General features: G+C 56.3%; 1 protein-coding gene and 2 long non-coding RNA genes across 3 annotated transcripts; 2 read left to right on the top strand and 1 right to left on the bottom strand.

Moving 5' to 3' along the window:
- The first annotated feature begins 309 nt into the window (after positions 1-309).
- LOC116781467 lies at positions 310-1,104 on the top strand. The gene is made up of 3 exons (XR_004354875.1): positions 310-354; positions 624-771; positions 1,017-1,104. It is a non-coding gene; the product is annotated as an uncharacterized LOC116781467 (long non-coding RNA).
- A 959-nt stretch (positions 1,105-2,063) lies between these two features.
- On the top strand, positions 2,064-4,247 carry LOC116781460 (maestro heat-like repeat-containing protein family member 6). The gene is made up of 7 exons (XM_032677146.1): positions 2,064-2,133; positions 2,344-2,520; positions 2,654-2,803; positions 2,962-3,063; positions 3,264-3,366; positions 3,637-3,693; positions 3,843-4,247. Exons 1-7 carry the CDS (start codon positions 2,131-2,133, stop codon positions 3,947-3,949), a joined length of 699 nt encoding a protein of 232 aa, XP_032533037.1. The 5' UTR covers positions 2,064-2,130; the 3' UTR covers positions 3,950-4,247.
- A 4,556-nt stretch (positions 4,248-8,803) lies between these two features.
- LOC116781470 lies at positions 8,804-10,930 on the bottom strand. The gene is made up of 3 exons (XR_004354878.1): positions 10,687-10,930; positions 10,521-10,639; positions 8,804-8,882 (listed from the first exon to the last, which is right to left on the bottom strand). It is a non-coding gene; the product is annotated as an uncharacterized LOC116781470 (long non-coding RNA).
- Between the last annotated feature and the right edge of the window lie 10,044 nt (positions 10,931-20,974).

Here is a 20,974-nt window from a genome sequence, read left to right on the forward strand (position 1 = left end):
GGTGTCTACAAAGCGAAGCAAGTAAGCAGCCTGTGGCCAGGGCTCCAGTCCCCCAGGGATGCTGTGGCCCCTCATGCTGGCTGCTCTGGGCCCCCTCAGCCTTTGAGACCAGCAGAGTGTGGTGGCAAGGGGAGCACTTCTTGGGGGAAGCTGGGCAAGTTACTGGCTCTGGCAGCTCTCCAACTGTCCCTCGTGTCCCCTCCAGGTGCCGGCCATAGTCAGGTGCATCCACCAGTGGCTCACGTCCAATGTGTCTGCTGAGCACAGGCTGGACAAGACTCTTGTCCTGCTGACCGAAGCACACCCTGTGGATGTTGCAGTGACCCTGCTGCGCTCTGCCCCAGCCTGTGACAGGTATGGGGCCCACCTGCCTTGAGGGCTCACCTACCTTTAGACCCCATCCCCCTGGACAGCCTGTCCCAAATGGTGTGCCAGAGAGATGGAGGCTTCCCGGACACTCCAGCTCCTCTCTTTGCCAGCTTTGGCATGGCAGCCCCCAATCCTGAGGCCAGCCTGCCTCCCTGCCCCACAAGGCACTGTGGCTCTGTCACCTGAGCCCCGCAGCTGCCCAGGCCACAGAGCTGTGTCCCAGACCCCCCTGAGCCAGAGCTGTGACTCCACAGAGCTGCTCGCACCATGTGGAAGACGCTCGTCTCCTCCAGAGGGACTAAGGAGCCGGTGCTGCAGATCCTCTTCCGTGTGCTGGAATACTGGCCAGCGCACAGGAGACGCACCTCTGATGGGGATGAGAGGGATGTCTTTGCCCTGGCTGTGAGTTTCTTGAGCTGGCCTCTGCTCGCCCCCACGTTGCCTCTGGGATGCCTTTCCATCCTCCCTCACCACTGCTTCTCCCTGCCCCAGGCACTGGGCTGCAGGCCTGCCTTAGGGGCAGGTTCAGGGACACCAGGCCGGGGGATCCCTTTGTGTCTCCCCTGACCTCTTCCTGCCACTCTTGGGCCCTGCCACATGGACATCTGGGCCCTGCGAGCTGTCTCTGGGTGCTTTGTCTTTGGCAGGCAACTGTGGCACTCTGGGAGATCCTCCAGCTGTCCTGGTGCCCAGGGGCAGTGAAGGACAATTTCCCCCGCCTCCTTCCGACTCTGCTCTTCCAAGTTTTCATCAGCACAGAGGAGATGTCAGAGGGGGTTGAGACCTTCTGGAGGCGATGCCGGGAGCAGCGCAGCCTTCCCCCCAACCCCAACAGGTGCTCCATCCCAGTCCCCTCTCCCTGCCACGCCCTCGGGGCTGGGGCCAGGGCTCTGTGCCTGACCTGGGCTGTGCTCTGCACACAGGTTTGCAGTGCAGACCGTTAAAGCCCTGCTGCTCCAGCTGCTGGATGAGGACGTGCTGATGGCGATCGCTCGCAAGTGTGTCTGGGACATGCTCCTCAAGGCTGACAGCCACCACTATGCAGTGGGTCTGTTGGCCAGGTGAGAGCCCTTTCTCCCCACTGCTCCCATCATTTCTGCCCTGTGCACAGGCCACCCCACACAGTGCCCGTGCTGCTGGGCCAGAGGGTCTTGGCAGCCAGGGATGGCTGAGTAGAGTGGAAAAGGCGGAGAGGGGCGACTGTACAGGAGGAGCCACCTCCCAAAGTGCCCAAGTCCTCTCCTGGGCTGGTGGCCAAAGACCTGGCCTGTGTGAGTCAGTCCCAGGAGAGCTTTGCCCACCTGCCTCAGGGTCTCTGGCACCTTTATTCCCCCTTGCAGGGAGCTGTGCCGTGTCTCCCGCTCCATCTGCCGCAGCATCGCCGTCAGCCTGCTCCCGCGGCTCAGCAGGGAAGAGCCCCTGTGGGAACTGCCTGCCCTGGCCTTCCTGGTGGAGGTGAGCCTGATGGCGAGCGCTGCCTGGCCCAGCTGCCTCCCCCTCTCTACCCTCTCACAGCCGCAGCCGCCCGGGACGGTGCCTGCACCCTGTGCTGCTGCCTGGGCCCAGCCCCGGGCGGGTCCGGGCTCCTGCCGGCCGGGCCCCCCGTCACTGCTCCCTGCCTTTCAGGTCCTGCACTGCCTGAACCCCAGACAATGTGGGCCCAGCGTCCTGCAGATAATTTCAAGGTGCCTGCGCAGCCAGTGCCCGGAGAGGCGTCGCCTGGCGCTCCGAGGCCTGGTGGTGCTCAGCAAGGCTCCCTCAATGGTGAGCAGGGGGCAGGGGCTGAAGCCGGGCCGGCAGCGTGGGGCTGTGCAAGGCAGTAGCTTGGCCTTGGCTGGCCTTTGGCAGCTGTGCCAGCTGCTCCCAGCTCTCCTCCTCCCCGTTCAGCTGCCCGACTCCTTTGGGACGCGCCTTTGGCCTCTGGGCCCCGTGGCAGCAGCGTGGGGCTGCACCACAGCATTGTGTTCCACACAGGCTAAGAGCATCCGGAGCCTGAATGAAAGCCTCCTGGAGCTACTGCAGGATGCAGACACGGACGCAGTTCAGATGACCCTCTCTGCGTTCATCAATGTGCTGGGCTTGAAAATCATCCAAATATCCAGCCCAATTGCCCTGAAGTTGCTTGAGGCGCTGCGGCCACTCTTTGACAACGTAAGGCTCTGTGCCCCTCATCGTGGGCACTGAGTGCTGCCAGGAAACTTTGGGCCCAGTGTCTTTTCAGGTCTGTGCCCCGGTGGGCCTGGAGAAGCCAGTGCTGAGGTCTTTTCCTCTTCCTTTACACCAGGAGCACAGCCAGCTGCAGCAGCTCTCCATGCTCCTCTTCCGGGAGGTGATGGAGGCGACAGAGAGGAGCAAGAGCCTAAAGCCACCCGTGTACCTGAGTCTGGTGCCATTCTACTTCAACTGGCATGATGAGAACCAGCGTGTGGCAGAGGTGAGGACTCGTGGGCTCTGGTGTCCCCATGGCAGGAGGCTGCTGTGCCTCCTGCCCTGGCCCATGGTCGCCTGCAGCCTCCTCCTGGCCTTGGCACAGGGATGCGGGTGCTGTGCCCTGGGCTGCGGTGCCATGGCCCGCCCTCTGTTGCTGTGCAGGCCTCTCGGAGAGCACTGTTTGGTGCAGCCAGGTTCCTGAAGTGGAGGGACCTTGAGCACTTGGTGACCATGGAGCAGCCATGGAGGTTTCCCGAGTGCCTGGTAAGGACGGTCCCAAAGCCCCAGCCCCTGGCTCCCCGGGAGCACCCATCCCTCTGCTCCCCCCAACCCGGCCCCAGTGGCTGCTGGCCGGGCCTCAGGGCTCTGTGGGCAGGGGAGCCCCGTGCTGGGAGCAGGGAGCACCCGGCCAAGGGGCAGAGCCTGAGCCCAGCCTTCCCTCCGTGCCCTGGCGCTCTTTGCAGTTGGAAAAGGACAGGAGCCGAGTGGGCCAGTACGTGCGCCAGGCCCTGCCGTACCTGGAGAGCCCAGAGGAGCCCCTGCGAAAGCTGGCCATCAAGTTTCTGGGTGAGCCACAAGGCCGGGGTCCCTCCCTGCCCCGCTGCAGCTCGGCCCCAGCCCCGGCTGCTGCAGCGGCAGCAGGATGCGGCCCAGGGCATGTGGAGCCCCAAGTGGCCTGGCCCCTGCTGCCGCCCTGTGCCAGCCCAGCCCTGGGGCCTCCCCATGCGGGAAGGCCCCGGGCTCAGCCCTGCCAGGCCAGGAGGCCGTGTGGCCGGGCTGGCAGCGCCGCTGCGGGGGACCTGTGCCTCTGGGGCCTGACAGGCTCTGTGTTCCCAGGGATCGCCGCCAGGTCCATGAAGCAGGAGCAGCCAGAGCTGCAGCTCATCTGCCAAGGTGAGCGAGGGCACCTTCCAGCTCATCCCCTTGGGCCCTGCTCCCTCCTGGCCATGGCAAGAGCTGGCTGGGATGGCCCTGGCAGGAGGGGCTCCTCACGTCCCCACACCCCTGGCCTCTCACCTTGGCTCTCTTCCTTTCTCTTCCAGCCCTTCAAGGCATTTCTGATGACAGCCCTGCCGTCTCAAACCTGGCTGTTGAAACGCTCCACATCATCAGAGCTGTACGGAGAACTCCATTCTTCCCATTCTGGTAGTCTCCGTTCCTACCTCTTCCAGCCCGTACAGGTGTGACAGATGACATCAGACTCACCATGGCAGGCCTGGCAATTCAACACTGCTACGTGCTGAGAGCTGTACAGATGGCTCCCTACTGCAGATTCCAGCAGCTCCAAGACTGGCTGTGCAGGGCGTGGCAGGCCCGGCCTTTTCCACAGGGCAGTGTCTGCCTGTGCTGCTGACGCTCTGTGGAGAACTGATGTGGGAAGCTCCATCTCCTGGGGCCACCTGAGCCTGTGGGGAAGATGCCTCTTCCCTGCAAGCACCCCCATTGAGCTCAGCATAGGAATACAACCAACATGCTATCACACACAGAGGCCCAGCAGCTTTTTTTTGGCGCCCAGTGTGCACAGGGCCTTGGGGAAGAGGGGAAAAGGGCTCCCTGTGCTCAGCAACACTTGCCCCGCTGTGCAGCGTGCCAGCAAAAGTGGGCAGAAGCCCCTTGGCCTTTGGTGGCTCTGCTGGAGCCTCAACGTTTCCAGCAGAGTGGAGGGGCAGAGGCTGGAGCTGTGGGGATCCCTGAGGACCTTGTCCTTGGAGATGGCCACAAGCCCTCCCCCAGCCAGGAAGCAGCGTCTGTGTCCTGCCTGTGTGTTGCTGGCTGGATTGCTCCGGGCTCCCAAGTGCCTCTGGAGCGGCTCCTCTGGAGCTCCTTCAGGGCTGCGCCGCTGCCGGGCAGGTTGGTGGGGCTGGGGGAGACCCGCAGGGGACGGGAGTGCTGGGAGGCCAGGAAGGGGTGAGGTGCTGTGGAGGTCCTGATGGGACAAGGGAGTGGGAAGCCTTGAGGGGAATCTGGGAGGGGGTGAGTGGCAGAAGGCTGCGAGGGGACAGACTGGGTGCAGACCCTGAGGGGCAGGGTGGAGGGAAAGGGCCCCAGGACTTGGGGGGCAGAGGCCATAAGCAGCCCCCAGGCAGCCACCTCCTTCCCTGTCAGTCGGCTGCTCTGGTGCTTTCCTGAGGCATCTCCCAGCCCTGTGGCAGAAGCCCTGGAGGCCGGGCCTCAGCAGCAGGGTGGGCACACCCCCAAGGGGGCCAGGCTGGCCTGGCTGGGGACAAGGAGGGCAAGGGGCCCTGCCAGGGCACGTCTGCCGGGTGCTGCCAGTGAGGGGCAGTGGCACAGGCAGGGTTGGTGGCCAGCCCGGGCCCCCGCGGCTGCCCAGGCCAAGGGGCTGTGGCCGACACCCCCTGAGCCAGAGCTCTGGGCCCGCAGAGCTGCTGCCACCACGGGCAGGGCGCTGGGCTCCTCGGGCAGGCCTGCGCACTCGCTGCTGCCCAAGCGGCTCCGCGCCCCACAGACAACAGCACCAGAGGCTGCCCAGGAGCAGCAGCACCCACAACGCCTGGGCCTCCTCACCCAAGCGCCCACACCCACCAGGACACCAAAAATGGGCAGACTGTGGGTACAATTGCACCCGCTTTGGCAAAAGGCTTCAGGGCAAGTGGCCACCACAGCTTTCCAGTCACTCCCCAGCCTCACAGCAACCCTTGTTCCCAGATCCAATCTCCAGGACCCCTGGCAACAAGTGGGCCCTGTGTCCACCTGAGAGCAGAAACTGGCAGAACGTCTCTGCTTCCAGCACTTCTCTTGGCTGCTCCTTCAGGCGGGTGGCACCTTCATGGCAGACACAGAACAGCTTCTCATCCCAGATTTCTCCCTGTCCCCTGCACTTCCCCAATGGACTGGACATCAGCTGCTGGCCACAGCTGAGCACACAGACACTGGAGTGTTGAACATGGGGGACTGGGCTGATTTTTTTTTCCAGAACGCAAGAAAACAAACAAAAAGAACACAAGGAAGCTTGAGAGTCTCTCTGTCTAATCTAATTGTCCTCTGAAACTCAACAGCTGATGGTGGTTTTGTACTGCTGCTAATCACTTCCACCCAAAAATCATGCCAGGAAGGAGCAACAGCTTCTGCCTTCTCACAGCTGCCAAGTCTTGCCACCAATTGCTCCAGCTGCCACTCCCAACAGCCACCTGCAAGAGGGCAGACCTCAGTGTCCCTTGGCTTTGGCTGCCCTCTGGCAGAGAAGTCCCCCGGGGGCACAGCTCTTTGGGGCAGGAGACGGGCAGCAGCCTTGCCAGGACTCGGGGCGGTGGCAGGTCTCCTTGGGCCAGGACTTGCCAGAGGCTGTCCCTCAAGAATCCCGGGAGGAGGCAGGGAATGCTGAGCAGAGCAAGCCCTGCCTGGATGTCCCATCGGGAAGACACTGTTCTAGGGGGAATTCACTGGGTCTACCAACTCTTCCTGACTGGCTTAATGACTCAGCCATGGTGTGTCCCTGTCACTCAGATCCCTTCTTGGCCACACCTGACATTGCGATGCGTTTACCATCCCTGTAAGTAATCCTTGTTATTTTAGTTGTAACACAGATCAAAACGTGTCTACCCTCCATTTATCATTAATAATTCTCATGGACAGAAGAGCCAAACTGTGGCTCCCAGGGAACCTAAGCAGAAGCTGGGAGGATGAGGCAGGATACAGTGAATGAAGGAAACTGTGAAACCCAGAAATCCTCAGTGGAGGGCTGATTGCTTGGATCATCTCTGCAGCAATCCCGGCAGCTGCCGCAGCCACGGCTCCTGCTGCACTGGCCATTCAGTGCAGGCCGTGCCTGCAGTGCCAGTGTATGGGCACTGTGGTAGCATCAGGAGCAGGGGTTTCAGAATCTGTCTGGTTTCAATATTCCAAGTGCTCTGGAAGCACACGGGACAAGCCCCAAGACAAGAAGCCCGGGTCCTGGCCCTCTTGGTTGTGAACTCTGTGTGTCCAAACAAAACAGGGGCAGAGGTGGGACCAAGCGGAGTCACTCTGCACCTGCACTGAGTTCATGGGAATGCAAAGGGAGGATGGACCTTGGCTGAGTGCTTGGAGAGAGAGAAGATTGTTTCTCTAAGTGGAAATGCACTTGAACCAGCCTGAATGACCAGCCTGTGTTTTTCTCTGGTGGCTGAACACAGCCAGCACATGAGGGGAGGGGAATGTGTGGGATCAGGGCACTGCTTTGGGGCCATGCTGGGAATTCTGGTGGACTAAAAGACAAACACCGGGTGCTGCTCACGAGAGAAGAGGAATAAAAGGGGACACAGAAGAGTGTCAGCAAACAAGTCCTGAAATGGAACTCTGTGTGTGTAGCCTCATTTTATCCTTCAACAACCAAAGGAAAAGGGGTAAAAAGTGGGGGTTAGGAGGCCAAAACTGTTCAGGGAGGAAATGGGGATTGAGGGGACAATGGGAAAGTGGAAGGAACAGGGAGAAGGGTGGAAAAGGGAGGGTGGGCTGGTGGGTATGACAGTCCCATGGGGGTCTTTGGACACACGGTGATTGGCAAAGGGGAGTGGCTCCCCTGAGCTCCCAATTTACTGTGGGGTGCTGGGGGCTGTTGGATCCAATCTCAGCCTTGGATTATACCAACAGTTTCAGTTTAGAGGAATTACAGAGGTGTGACTGAAACACTTTTGTCCCCCAGCTTTTAACGATGGCAAATCAGAACTATTGATAGAAATGGACTTATTTAGGGTTCCAAATGATCAGACAGAAGATCTTTATCAAAATTATTTACTGCACAAGAGAAAAACTAAATACATCAGGAGTACAGGATAAGATAGGACAGTGCTCTACACTAAAGCAATTGTTGAAGCAATTCTACTCAAGCTGGCACAAAAGCAAGAATTGTTAATTAGAGAGGGATGGAACTCCTGCAGATCAACGCTCAGGGGGAGGTCTCTGTTCTCAACCTCCAGGACTGACCCTGGGGGGTCCCCAGCCAAGGTAGTAATCTCCACACACCCCTCCAAGAAGGGTTCTGTTGGAAGAAGCTGCCCCTGGGAAAGAGGATTGGCCCTTTGTGGTCGAAAGGGATGGACTGACAGTCACTGGACTCCAGGGGTTGCCTCACCATCAGGGGGTTCATTTGGGGTGGAAGCAGCGGCCAAAGCTCTTCCTGCAGTCGGGGCACTGGTAGGGCTTCCCCTACTGGTGGGTCCTTTGGTGTCTGGTAAAGGCAGAGCTGTCACTGAAGCTCTTCCCACACTCCCCACACTTGTAGGGCCTCTCCCCAGTGTGGATGCGCCGGTGGGTGACGAGGGTGGAGTTGTGCTTGAAGCCCTTCCCGCAGTCGGTGCAGCGGAAGGGCTTCTCATCCGTGTGTGTCCGCTGGTGCTGGAGGAGACTGGAGCTGGTCTGAAACCTCTTCCCACATTCCAAGCACTTGTAGGGCCGTTCTCCAGTGTGGATGCGCTGGTGGATGTGGAGGGTGGAGCTCTGGGTGAAGCTCTTCCCACATTCCCCACACGTGTAGGGCCGTTCCCCAGTGTGGATGTGCTGGTGGGCAAGGAGGTTGAAGCTCTTCCTGAAGCTCTTCCCACATTCCAAGCACCTGAAGGGCTTCTCCCTGCTGGGAGCCTGATCAGGGACTACCAGCTCAGAGCTCCGCCTTAAGCTCCGGCCGCCTTCCCGGCACAGGCTGGCTCTTTCCTCCTCAGAGCACCCTGGGATGGCTTTGGAGCCCCTCCTGTGGGGGGATCTCCGGCCCTTTTCCTCCCCGCTGCCTTCCTGTGCCGGGGAGCCCTTCAAAACGGTCTCTCCCACCAGGGTCTCACGGGGGGATTTGTCCTCCGGGCTCTCCGTCCTCAGCTCGGGGCCTGGGGCAGGAAGCAAGAAGGACAGGGAGGGGATTTGCCTCCGGCCCACAGGGAAGGCCAAGGACATCCCCCCAACTCCGGCCCCGGCAGGACGGCGGCGGCAGCGGGGTTGTCCTGCAGCCGGGGCCATGCTCGGCTGACAGAGCCAGCACAACACCCGCCCAAAGGGCCACTGACTTCCTCCTCACCTGCCTGGGGGGCCCAAGGCATCTTCCTCTTCCTCACAGCCTCCTCCTCCATCCGCCCAAGCTTTGGGAAGGACAAATCCTGATGGGGGGGAAAACAAGGGCTGAGCGCGTTGGCTTGGGGGTTCCTCCTGCCCAAATCCATCTCTAGAACTCACCGGGCATCCTGTGTCCATAAAAACCTCCAAAACATTGAGATTCAGCCCAGAAAAACCAAAACCACCGAGATTCAGGTAAAAAATCCCTCAGAAACAGAAAGATGACCTCCCCCAAAAACTGCAAAATTAAAATTCAGCCAAAAATACTCCAGAATATGAACATTCAGCCCAAAAATATAGTGCTTAATTAGGAGGATGAATGGATTGAGGTCATTTAATGAGCACTTGATGGAGTTGCTATATATTAATCAAAAGCTGTATTAATGTAGTGTCACTTCAAACTCGCCAGGGCTGTTACTCGAGGTTCTCTGGCCCCCTGCCAGTCCAGGGCAGTTTCTCCAAACCACCAAACCAAGTGTGCCAAACGCCCTGGTTGGTCAGTGCCAGCTGGGGGAGCGGGCACTCGGTGAGGGGATGAGAAAACTGCACCCGGGGCTGGGCTGAAAGAGGCTTCAGCACCACTTCTGATGGCCCAGGGGCAGCATCTGGCTTCTCCCAAATACAGAGATGGCACTTGTTCCTCTGCACGGAGTCAAGGGCAGGAGGGTGTCTCCTGCTGCATGGATGGAATGGCAGAGGATCCCTTGGGTCTCCAAGATGGACCAGCACTCGGGGATACAAATTGCCCTCGGGCTCAGGATGCTGTTGCCAGCACAGATTTCCCTGCAAAGTCTGCAGTGAGTCAAGCTTTGGATCAGAGATTGTACCCCATGGATGGGATTGCCCTCAGGTCCCCAGCAGGAATCAGCAACCAGCAATAAACACAAAAGGCCCCCCAAAGATTTGGGGGGGAGTGTCCTGTAGGGAGGGGACAGTGTCACCACACCAGGGCAGGGCTGGCAAGTGGGAGGCTGCTCCTGGAGTCTGCAAGAGGCCTCATGCTCTGCTCGGCCCCACCACTGCCTGGTCCCAACACCCCCAGCTGCCTCTGGCCCTGGGCAGCTCTGCTGCCACAGGCTGTGCCCTCACCATGGCCCTGCAATGGCCCTGCCTGTCCCTCACCCGTGGCCCTGCCCACATCCCTGTCCCTTGGTTCTCTCTCTGCCAGCTCAGTGTGGGGCACACGGGCTGGGGGTCCCTCCCAAGCCCCCCGGGCAGCCGGCGTTGGCTGGGGGGATGTGAGGGCTGGGCCTGCTCAGCACAGCCCCGGCCTCGTGCCCAGCGCCTCTTTCCTGACCCACACAAGAGCTTCCCGGCCCCCCCAGGGCTCCCCTGCTGCTGCCTCTGCTCCTGGCCCTGCCTTTGCTGCTCCCTTGGCTGGGGCAGCGGCTGCAGGGGGGGGATGGCAGCAGCTTCAGCTCCACAGCACTTCCTGGGGGGAGCTCAGCCCAGGGGGGACGGGCAGGGACCTGATGGGGATGGACAGGGGCCCAGCAGGGACAGACAGGGCCTGCAGGGGAAGGCACAGGCACAACCTGGCCCCCCACACTGCCACTGCTGTCTCTGCTCCTCCTTGCAGGCTCCGTGGCCAGGCACAGTTTGTGTTCCTGGGTGCCCACCATCTCAGCACTTGGAGACGCTCAAATCAGCGCCTGCAGCTCTGCAGCAAAGCCCCAGCTCACCTGGCACACAGGGGATGGACACAGCACCTTCGAAGGGCTGGGCTCTCACAGTTGCTGTCTCTTCCCCACCACAGGGCTCTCCTTCCTCAGCAGCACCTCTGCCTTGCACTTAGGCTCACCTCAGGGACAGCTCTGGCCTCACCTCCGTGCCACTTCTCAGCCTCACCTCAGGGCCTGGGCTCAAGGACAGGAACCTGCAGGGAGGGGACATCATGTGCAAGCTGAGGGCTGCCTGCTTGCACTGGCCTCTGGGCTTCTTTCTCCTTCTACAACCATCCCACAACTTAGCCTGCTTTTCTAACACCACACATTTACAGACTAACCTTGGAGATAGATATGGACAGACATCTCTGTCACCCTGGGGATAGAGCCTCAAGCATGTGCTGCCATAGGAATGGCAATCACAGAATCACAGACTCAGTCGGGTTGGAAAAGACCTCCGAGATCATCAAGTCCAACCCTGGATCCAACCCCGCTGTGCTTCCCAGACCATGGCACTGAGGCCACATCCACTCTCACCTTCAACACCTCCAGGGACACTGACTCCACCCCCTCCCTGCCCAGCCCATTCCAAGGCCTCATTACTCTCTCCCCAAAAAACTGCTTCCTAATATCCAACCTAAACCTCCCCTGGCACAGCTCAAGACCCAGCCCTCTTGTCCTACTGCTGCTTCCTGGCAGAACAGCCCCACCCCCACCTGGCTCCAACCTCCTGGTAGGGACTTGCAGACAGTCAGGAGGTCTCCCCTGAGCCTCCTCTTCTCCAGCCTCAACACCCCCAGCTCCCTCAGCCTCTCCTCACACCACTTGTGCTCCACTCCCTTCCCCAGCCTCGCTGCTCTTCTCTGCACCTGCTCCAGCCCCTCCAGGGCCTTCCTCAACTCAGGGGCCCAGAGCTGGACACAGCACTCCAGGGGTGGCCTCACCAGCGCTCACTCCAGCCCAACAATCACTTCCCTGCTCCTGCTGACACACTCTTCCTCACACAGGACACCAGCCATTGGCCCTCTTGGCCACCTGGCCACACTCTGCCTCCTCTTCAGCTTCCTGTCCATCCCCACTCCCAGCTCCCTTTCTGCCTGCCTGCTCTCCAGACACTCTGGCCCCAGCCCGGGGGGCTGACGGGGCTTCTTGTGGCCAAAGGGCAGGACCTGGCCCTTGGCCTGCTGGAACCTCATCCCCTTGCAATCAGCCCATGGATCCAGCTTGGCCAGGTCCCTCTGCAGAGCCCTCCTGCCTTCCAGCACATCAACACACCCCCAGCTTGGTGTCACCTGCACATTTGCTGATGAAATGCCTGGTTCTGCAGCAGCTGCAGATGCTCAAGGGGCAGCAGGACCAAATCAGGGGCCTGGGGGGCTTTGGGGTCCGGGAGGGTCCTGGGGGAGCTGGGGAGGGGCTTGGGGGCAAAAACCAGTACAGACCAGGAGAGACCAGTACCTCCTCACTGCTCCCCACATCTCTCCTGGAGCTGGGCCATGCTGTCCTGGGACACCTGAGCCCCCCCCAGTAGCCTCCCAGTACAGCCCAGTGCCCCCAGTACAGCCCACTGTGTTCCTGTCCCAGGGTGCCGGGTGATCCCTCTTTGGGGGGTGTGGGAGGCATTTCAGGGGGGGTGGGGGGAGATTTGGGGGGATTGGGGGGGGGGGGTTGGATGGGGAATTTAGAAGGTTCTGGGGGGCTTTGGGTGCATTTAGGGAGTTAAAAGGGGACTTGGGAGGTCAAAGGGATCTGTAGGGGAAGGGGATTAAAAGAAAAATGGGGATGGGAGACATTTGGGGTGGTTAATGATGTCTAGGGGGAAAGAGGAGGGGCAGCACCAAGAGCATGTGAGTCCTGATACCCCCCTGGGGTTCCCAAGACCTTCTTGGTGTCCCTAATTCCCCCCTTAACACCCTGAGACCCCCCTGGTGTCTCCCATGTCCCCAGGGCCTCTCCATGGCCATAATTCCCCCCAATTCCACTGTCCCCATACCCCACCCCACTGTCCCCAAACCCCAACCCTGAGTTCCCCAACCCTCCATCTCACCCCAGGAGCCTCCCCTGGACCCTCTGACACCAAAAACATTCCCCCTCCCTGCCATGCTCACAGAAAGGCCAAGGGCATCTGGGGACACCCTGGGGACAGTTGGGGGGCTTTGGGGGGCACTGGGGGATTACTGGGGGATACTGGGACACACTGGGGGGAACCAGGGGGCACTGGGAGGGACTGGGGGGGAACTGGGGCACACTGGGGGTCCCTGGTAGAGAACTAGGGAGTTACTGGGGGATACTAGGACACACGGGGGGGACACTGGGAGGTTACTGAGCCATACTGGGGGTTACTGGGTGCTCCCTGGGATACATTGGGTGGTCACTGGGGGGTTACTGGACCATACTGAGGGTCACTAGGAGGTTATTGGGATATATTGGGGGCACTGGGATCCCCATACCCGGATGTAGTGTATCTCCCCTCTCCAATTTTGGGAAGCATCCCTAGGACCCCTCCCCTGGGGGCTGGGGGACCCCTCGAACCCACTGCTGGGCTTCAGGGTACTCCACAAAATCCCCCTCAAAACCCCTCAAATCCCCTCAGAAATCTACCCCAGGACCCATCGAAACCTCCTCAAGGACCCCCCATCTCCCCTAAGAGACCTCATCACCCCCCCGGACCCCCTAAACCCTCTCAGTGACCCGCAAAACACACCTGGGACCCCCCAAGCCCATTCAGGGATCCCCCCAGTCCCTCTAAGGGAGCCTCAAAGCCGTCTGGAACCATCTAGAGACCCCAGAAACTGCTGCAAACGTCCCCGCAAAACCCACCCAGGACCCCCAAACCCCCTCAGAGATCCCCCAAGCCCACCTGGGACCCCCCAATCTCCTCAGAAACCAAAACTCCCTCAGGGACTCCCAAACCCCTTCAGGGACCTTCAACCTCCCCCCTCGAGTCCCCTCAGGACACCGAACCCCCGCAGGGACCCCTCAAAATCTCCTCGGGAACCCCCGAGCCCCCCCGCTAAGCCCTCCCGAGCCCTCCAGCCTTTCCACCCTCACCCGCGCTCCCCGCAGCCCCCGAGGGGATCCCCAGACCCCGCTCCCCCCGCAGACCCCCCCAGCTCACACAGCCAAGCGCAGCTTTTGCCGGGGCCGCCGCCCCCGTCTCCTCCACGCGCCAAAGATGGCGCCCTTCGCGCGCTTCGCATTGAGACACCCCCGCCGCAGCCAATCAGCGCGCGGCCACGCCCCCTGCCCGCCCTCCGCCCCGCCCCCGCCTCGCGCGGGGCACCCCGGGAGATTCCCCAGTCAGTGCCCGGGAACAGCCCCGGCAGCGCAGCCCCCAAGGGCACGCGATGTGCTGCTGGGCTGGAGAGGACCCTCCTCAGCCTGGGCAGCAGGGCTGCAGGGGGGGATTCCCTGCCCCTCCCCAGCTGGGCCCTTCCTGCCCACCAGCTCCTGCTCCAAAGGGCTCCCACACACCCTGGGCCACTTGTCCCACTCGGGCACTTGAGCTGCCCCAGGGCATCTCTGGGCAGTGACCAGCTCTGGGACTGCTCTGGCAAGTCATGGCCTGAAGCCACGAGTGTGGAATTTAGGAGACACTTGAAACCTATGCAGAACAGAAGTCTTGGGAATTGCTGAAGGCTTCCTGGCCGGTATTGCCAGATGTTTATTTTTTTTATTTTTTTTTAATTTCAACAATTTTTCTCCATTTGTTTTCATTGACAACACCTTCTATATATTATATGAAGCTGATTCTTTCACTGTCTACATGAATAGTTTTGTGCAGCTCCTTATCAAAGTAAATATCCCATCAGAGATTCAGTTATGGAAACCCGGCTCAGAGGAAGCTCCTGATTTTTGGGGCACCTTTTGTCTCTCTAATTTTGCCTCTTTGGTTCTTCCTCTCCCTATTTTTGTCTTGAAAAATCTCTCCAGGATGCGTGTGCCTGGGAGTGTTTTCACACTCTGAGCTATGCCCTGTGCCATGGGACAGGGGACAAATGCACCTTTCAGAGAAATGTGCCACTGCTGCTCACAGAAGCCCTTTGAGTGCCCAGGTGAGATGGTGCCCAGGCTGCTTTGCTGGTGTGGAAGGAAAGGGCCAGGCCAGAAAGGCAGAGGAGGGTGATGGAGGAGACAGGGCCCTTTGCAGGGGATGTGTGTGAGGCTGGGGAGATGAATGTCCCTGGGCCAGTGAAGGCTGTTCCTGGAGTCACCCCAGAAGTGTCAGGGCTCTGACAGGGCTCCAGAGCTGAACTGGGCTCCTGCCCTGCTCACACCCCCAGGGCTGTGCAGAGACACGAGTCCTTCCCTTGCACACCCCCCCCCCAGCTCCTGGCAGCAGGGGCAGTGTCTGCCTGGCTCCTGCTGCCACTGCCAGGGGCTGGAGGCCCCTCAGCCCTGCAGAGCCCCCACCCTGCCCACTCCCACACTGCAGCTCAACATTGGGGTTTTCCCCTCCCTGGCACTGCCCAGTCCAGCCCCTCCCTGGTCCCCCCATCTCCCTGCCCCTGCCCCAGCCCAGCAGAGCAGCACACTCAGGGCTGGCCCTGCAGCAGGACATGGAGGCCATGGAGCTCAGGGACAGGCCCTCTGGGGCTGCAATGCTCAGCACATCAGCAGCTCAGGCAGCTCCTGCAGCCCCAGGGCCAGCCCCGCTCCCCAGCACAGCAGCAGAGAATTGACCCTGGGCTCCTCAGGCCCCATTTGCCATCTCCAGGGGCACTGGCCACCACCAGCACCAGCTGGAGCAGCCTCAGCCCCTCAGCCCCCACAGTGGGACCCTGAGGACAGCACCCGGACTCCAGGGAGAAACCAGCAAGGCAAGGACCCTCTGGAGAGTCTGGTCCTTGGCCTTGTTCTTGAGAGCCCCTTGGAAGAAGAGCTGAGGCTTCAGGCTGTGCCCGGAGCAAATGGAGCCCCTTGTGTGGTGGAAAGAGTGCAGTGGAGCCCAGCTCATGGCAGCAGTGCCATGGCCACAGGACTGACCCAGCCCAGCCCAGGGACCAAGGCCCAGAGCACTGAGGCCTCACCTGAGGCCCAGAAGGGGAGGGGGGCAGGAGAAAAAGAGCAGCTCTCAACAGGCCAAATGCTGCTGCTCCCTGGCACTGCTGCTGTGCTGGGACTCTCTTTCCCTGTCCCTCTGCACACAGGCACTGCCCTGCCAGACTCATCAGAGGTCTCAGAAGATTGAACTCACAAAAACAAGTCACTGAATGATCCTTGACTTTGTTTCAATGCATTCCTCAGTTACACAGACTCTGGGTCAAATTCAAGATGTAGACAATGAACCAGACATGGGATGAATAATCAATATTCACTGTACACAACTTTATCCCAGGACAAAAACCACATTAAAACCTTAACCCAGCACCACAAAAACCTGAGCAGGCAGGCTGGAACAAGGAGTCCCATTCTGAATGCTATGGAAGAGAAAACAGGCAGTTTGTGCCTTCAGAAAAGCATCCAGTCATCCTTTCCCTCAGGGCATCCTTGAAGCCAAAGGTTTCTTAAGACAGATGCCAGAGCTTGGCAGCAGGCTGTCCTTCTCAGCTTGGAAAATCTCTGCTAACTTCCCTAACAATGGTACAAACCCCCCACGTTAATGTTGTCAAACAGCTGCATCTGCAGGATTCATGTTCCAGCATTACCTAATGCACAATTATCACACCTCTTTCTAAAATGAAAGAGGAGGAAAAAATAGTAGGGGGTGGGGGGAGACTCCCCCCCCCCAGTCATCCATCAAGTGAACATCCTGGCCACTGCTCCTAAGAAATTGAATATATGCTAAAGAGATATAAAAAGACATCAAAAGCTTTCAGAAATAGAAGTGCTTCAGAAGGTAGATTTTAATATTGCCAAGTGGGTTTTTGCCAGATTATAAAGTTGACTGAAATGCCAGGATACTGCATTTTGGAAGTGGCAGCAGCTCACATATTGCCTTGTATTAGTGGCTGAAGTGTGTTGCTGATTCCAAAACTGGACTATCATCATCTGTGGGGGAGAGCAGATTAATAAATAAATAAAAATTGGCATTCCCTACCAACCCTGCTGCCTTGAAGCACTCTTTTCAAGTACAGCCTCCACAGGAAAAAAATAAAGACCACTTTATTTGGATTATAGTGCTTTCCCTAGGTACGAATTTTTATTTCAGTTAGAATCTTTAAACCATTACATTTTCAGGGAGGCATTTTTATATTTACAGTTGACATCTTCATAGAAGAATGAAACCTTTGAGCAACAGCTCTAAAGTATGAAGGTTGCCTGCAGTAAATACTTAAATTCTTTTACATCCAAATGGAGCCTGTTGTTTTTAGCTAAAATTTAATAAACATTAAATCAATGACCTTTCTTTTACTGACAGCCTGCCCTTTGGAAAATTAACTTTCCCAAGAAACATATTTTGGTGAATAAATGCCAAACAAAGGGCTATTGAAATCTAAACATTTTCTCCATTTATAGCTTGTGAACATTTAGTTCCTAAATTCCCAACTGCTACCTAATGCACAGAACAGTGGTGCCTTGGTTCAATCACATAACATTGATTTCAGTGTCACAGGGATCTCATTGACAGGAATTGATTATAATACAAAATCAATCAAATATGTTCATGCACTATCAGTCATCGAATTTTAATATCCCCAAATTAATTGTAAGCATGTGAAAGAACCTAGAAATAAATTTTGAAAAGGTAAAGAAATAAAAATCAGTAAACCTTGAGAAGATAATAGTGCATCTGAGCATGTTTCATGCCTGCTGGGGTAAGTTAATGGTGAATCACACCCTCCCTTCCCAGCACAGGCTGAGATATATTCTTTTTGGACCATGAAAATACCCAGTGACTGAAGGCAGAGGACACACCAGTCAATGATCCAGCATTATTTTATGAACAGCCTGTTACACACCCAATATCAAACATGCTGCCAGGATATTACAAAATGCACAAGTGTGTGACACTCTGAAAAACTGCACATTGTAAGTGAGCCACTGCACTGCACGGAGAAAGAAAGGAGAGAATTCCTGAATCTCTACCAAAAGCAGGAATAGATGTGGCCACTTATCCAAAGAGCTGTTCCTGTTGCTGAGGACTCCTCTCTGAACACATTCACCTGTCATTCTGTCAAGGTAATAAATCCTTCCACTCCTTACAGCACACTCAAAAGCACCCTGCTATTTAATGTCAATGGAAAAATGGCCCAAAGTGTCTAAAACATTTCCTTTTGCTCATGTAAAAGTGCTGGCATTTTACTTCCTTCCTGATAAGCCAGTGCCAATGGACCTGATTATTCTTTTCTTATTCAAAGCATCTCAGTAGTTCCAAAGCCCTCTCCATCTTATCAGGTGTCTGAACAGCACAGTTACTGAAAACAGTTTGTCCTGCTCCTCTCTCTTTCTGCCAGGCTGTCAGATAAACCCAACTAACTCTCTGTATTTACACACAGTCAAACATAAGCTGTGTCTTCAACCCACTGTAGCCTGTTTCTGGCATGTTACAGGTTTGCTGCTTGACAGTAGTTGTAACCAAAACAGCAGCAGTGAATTAGCTTAGAACAAAAATATAGTCACTCCATAGCATGGAACACACAAGGGACACAGGATAGTGTATACACACATATATGAATATGTGTGTATATATAATGTGATATATAAAAACATAAAAATTATTTAATTAACTATTTAAAAATTTAAAGCCTCCTTTTCTACTTAGCTAGGAAAAAGAAAACCAGACATTCCTAACAAAACGAGCGCTCAAATCCATTCCTTAACATCGTGGGTGAAACTGGGAGTGAATACAGCTCTGTGTGTTCCTGTACAGATTAGAGCTGCATTGTCACATATATATATATTATATATACACCATGTGTGAACATTTGGATGTTTAGATGTGTGTATTTAGATATAAGAAAGAGAAATCAAAGCTCCAGAATTGATCCATTTCCTCTGTAAGTGTGAAGAGATTAGAGTGGACTAACTCAGCCTCATTTAGAGCCAGCTCAGAGTTTTTCTTCTCTGTCATATGAAAGGTCCCTGATTAAACTTGTTCCAACACAAGGACCATACTCAAATTTAGAGACACTGTTTGCACTGAAACATACTCACAGAATTCCATGTTGAAAGAATCAGTAATGAATTAGGAATGCATCTTTTCTCTCAAAAACTACTAGCTTGCCTTAAAATTACAACTAAGATCCCATACTTATTTTCCAGGTTCAAAGGGTTTCTGCCCCTACCAGCAAAAACAGACACAGGCTTTTTCTGGCTAGAAAAAAAGAAAAAACAACCAACAATGGAAAGACAATAATTTCTTAGAATGCAGCTCAACTCTTACAAAATCTTTTGTGACTGGAGCCCTGACATGATGCATATGGCAGTGCGATGGATGAAAAGACAGAATGGGAGAGATATGTGGCCTGGAAAAGCATTAATGGAGTCTGAATGGACTTTTTACTCACTGAATAATCCACCCAGCAGACTGGCAGTTTTTCCCCAGTTTGCTGTTGTGTGCTTATGAACCCTTGTACACCCCAGTTTATTGTAAAAATTTATAGATCCTGCTGTACTCCCATATTGTCCCTATTTCTCCCTCAGGCTTCCCCTTTGAAAGCTGTTTATCTCTTCTTCTCCCCTGTCTTCCCATGCCTCTGTTACTGATAAGCTGTAGCTATCACAGTGCAGAGAGAGCTACAATTAGTCAACCCTCTCTGATATTCGAGAGTTCCACCCATCTCTCCCCTGTCCCCCTACCACATCTTTCCCTAAGCTGTCAATCTCTTGCTTAGCGTCCACCCCTCAAACCGCGGTTTTTTAAACCCTTGTTTCCCTTGAATAAACTGGCATTGCATCACGAGACCTCAACTGTGTCCGAACCCTAACTGCAGTGCTCGGTCCCAATTTCCCCTATCCCTGCGGACCGAGGCGAGTGGCGCCCAACGTGGGGCACAGTTGAGGGCTCTCATACTGAGAGAACTCCTGTGCCTGCACTCTGGTTCAGGCGACGCCGGGGAAGGCGCTCGTCCCCGCCGGTCCTCTCCAGCAGAACGGATGGCTGCGGGCTTGTAGAAGCTGCGCGGGTCAACGCACCGCACAAGGTGAGCTGCTGGGGACATTCCCTGCGCCCTACCCCATCACCCATACCCCGATTGGACACTGAAAGAGAGGATTTTCCATCCGAGACTGGAGTGGGGACCTGCACCATGGGACTCACTCTCTCGACCTCTCAAAAATTTGTATATCGGCGCTTGAAAGATTTTCTTATAGAGCATGGCCATCCGCTAGACAAACGATCAGCTAAAGCGCTTGCCAGATGGCTTGACCACAAAAGCTATAAGCTTGCCGAGGACACTGATATCGAGAAGTGGCAAGCTGTGGGATATGACCTCTGGCGGGACAGTGATAAGGGAGACAGTTTAGCCAAAGAAGCTCTTATCGGGTGGCGTCTCATTCTCATGGTGCTACAGCACCAGGTGATGAACAAGGATATCAGCCTCCCAGAAACTGAAACTAAAAGGGCGGAGATGGACACTGGGCAGACAGATACACCATGTGACAGGGAAGGGAAGAAACCATCGCGGCGATCTCAAAAGGATATCAAGGAGGAGGGACACAGGGACTGCACGGAGCAAAGGCAGAAAGGGGCGGCGCAGAAAAAAACCGCGCGGAACGGGAGAAGCTCTGCCCTTAGACCGCCCCCGCCTCTGCCCGATCGCGTCAGGGATCCCTCCCCCGGCCTGCCCACAGATACGCCTACCTCCTCCAGTCCCGCCTCTTCCCCAGATCCGTCACCTGACCGGGGCAGCAGGGTAGCGAGAAGCAGGGGCAGGGCGAAAGTCAGAGCCTCTTCTCGGAAAGGTGGCCGCGCCCATAAGCCTCACAGCACCAGAGCCTGCAGCTACCCTGAACCCGGTTCAGACACAGAGGCTTACCCTGCCTGTCAGTACCTGCAGCCAGACACAGACTCCCCTGAATGGCAGCCAAAACTCCCGGACATCTGGAAGGCTTTCAGGGAAGAGGCTGCTTCAGCTAAGGATGCCGAATTCCTGAAAGCGTTTCCTATTTATGTAGAAGAAGGAAAGACCCCGGAGTGGAGACCCATATCGTACCCCATGCTCAAAGACATTAAAAAAGCAATCGTTGAATATGGGCTGGGAGCACCCTTTACCATCGGGCTGCTAGAATCCTTTTTTCTTGCTTATACATTAATTCCTTATGATATTCGTGCAGTAATAGGAGGATTGTTCACCACAGTGCAGTCCTCAGTATTTGAGGCTGAATGGAAAAAACTGATTACTGTATATGTGAATGAAAAAATGGAAAGAAGAGGAATTCCTATCCAGCAGGCAATAGATATGCTTTATGGGGAAGGAAACTATTCTAGTAGGAAGGATCAAGCTAGAATTGACCCCAAATTTTTAGAAGTAATCAAAGAATTGGCATTAGAAGCTGTGAAGAGGGTAGCTAATGCCTATGTTCAGACA

This window comes from Chiroxiphia lanceolata, assembly GCF_009829145.1.
Source record: "Chiroxiphia lanceolata isolate bChiLan1 chromosome W unlocalized genomic scaffold, bChiLan1.pri scaffold_46_arrow_ctg1, whole genome shotgun sequence".
Taxonomy (NCBI): Eukaryota; Metazoa; Chordata; class Aves; order Passeriformes; family Pipridae; genus Chiroxiphia; species Chiroxiphia lanceolata.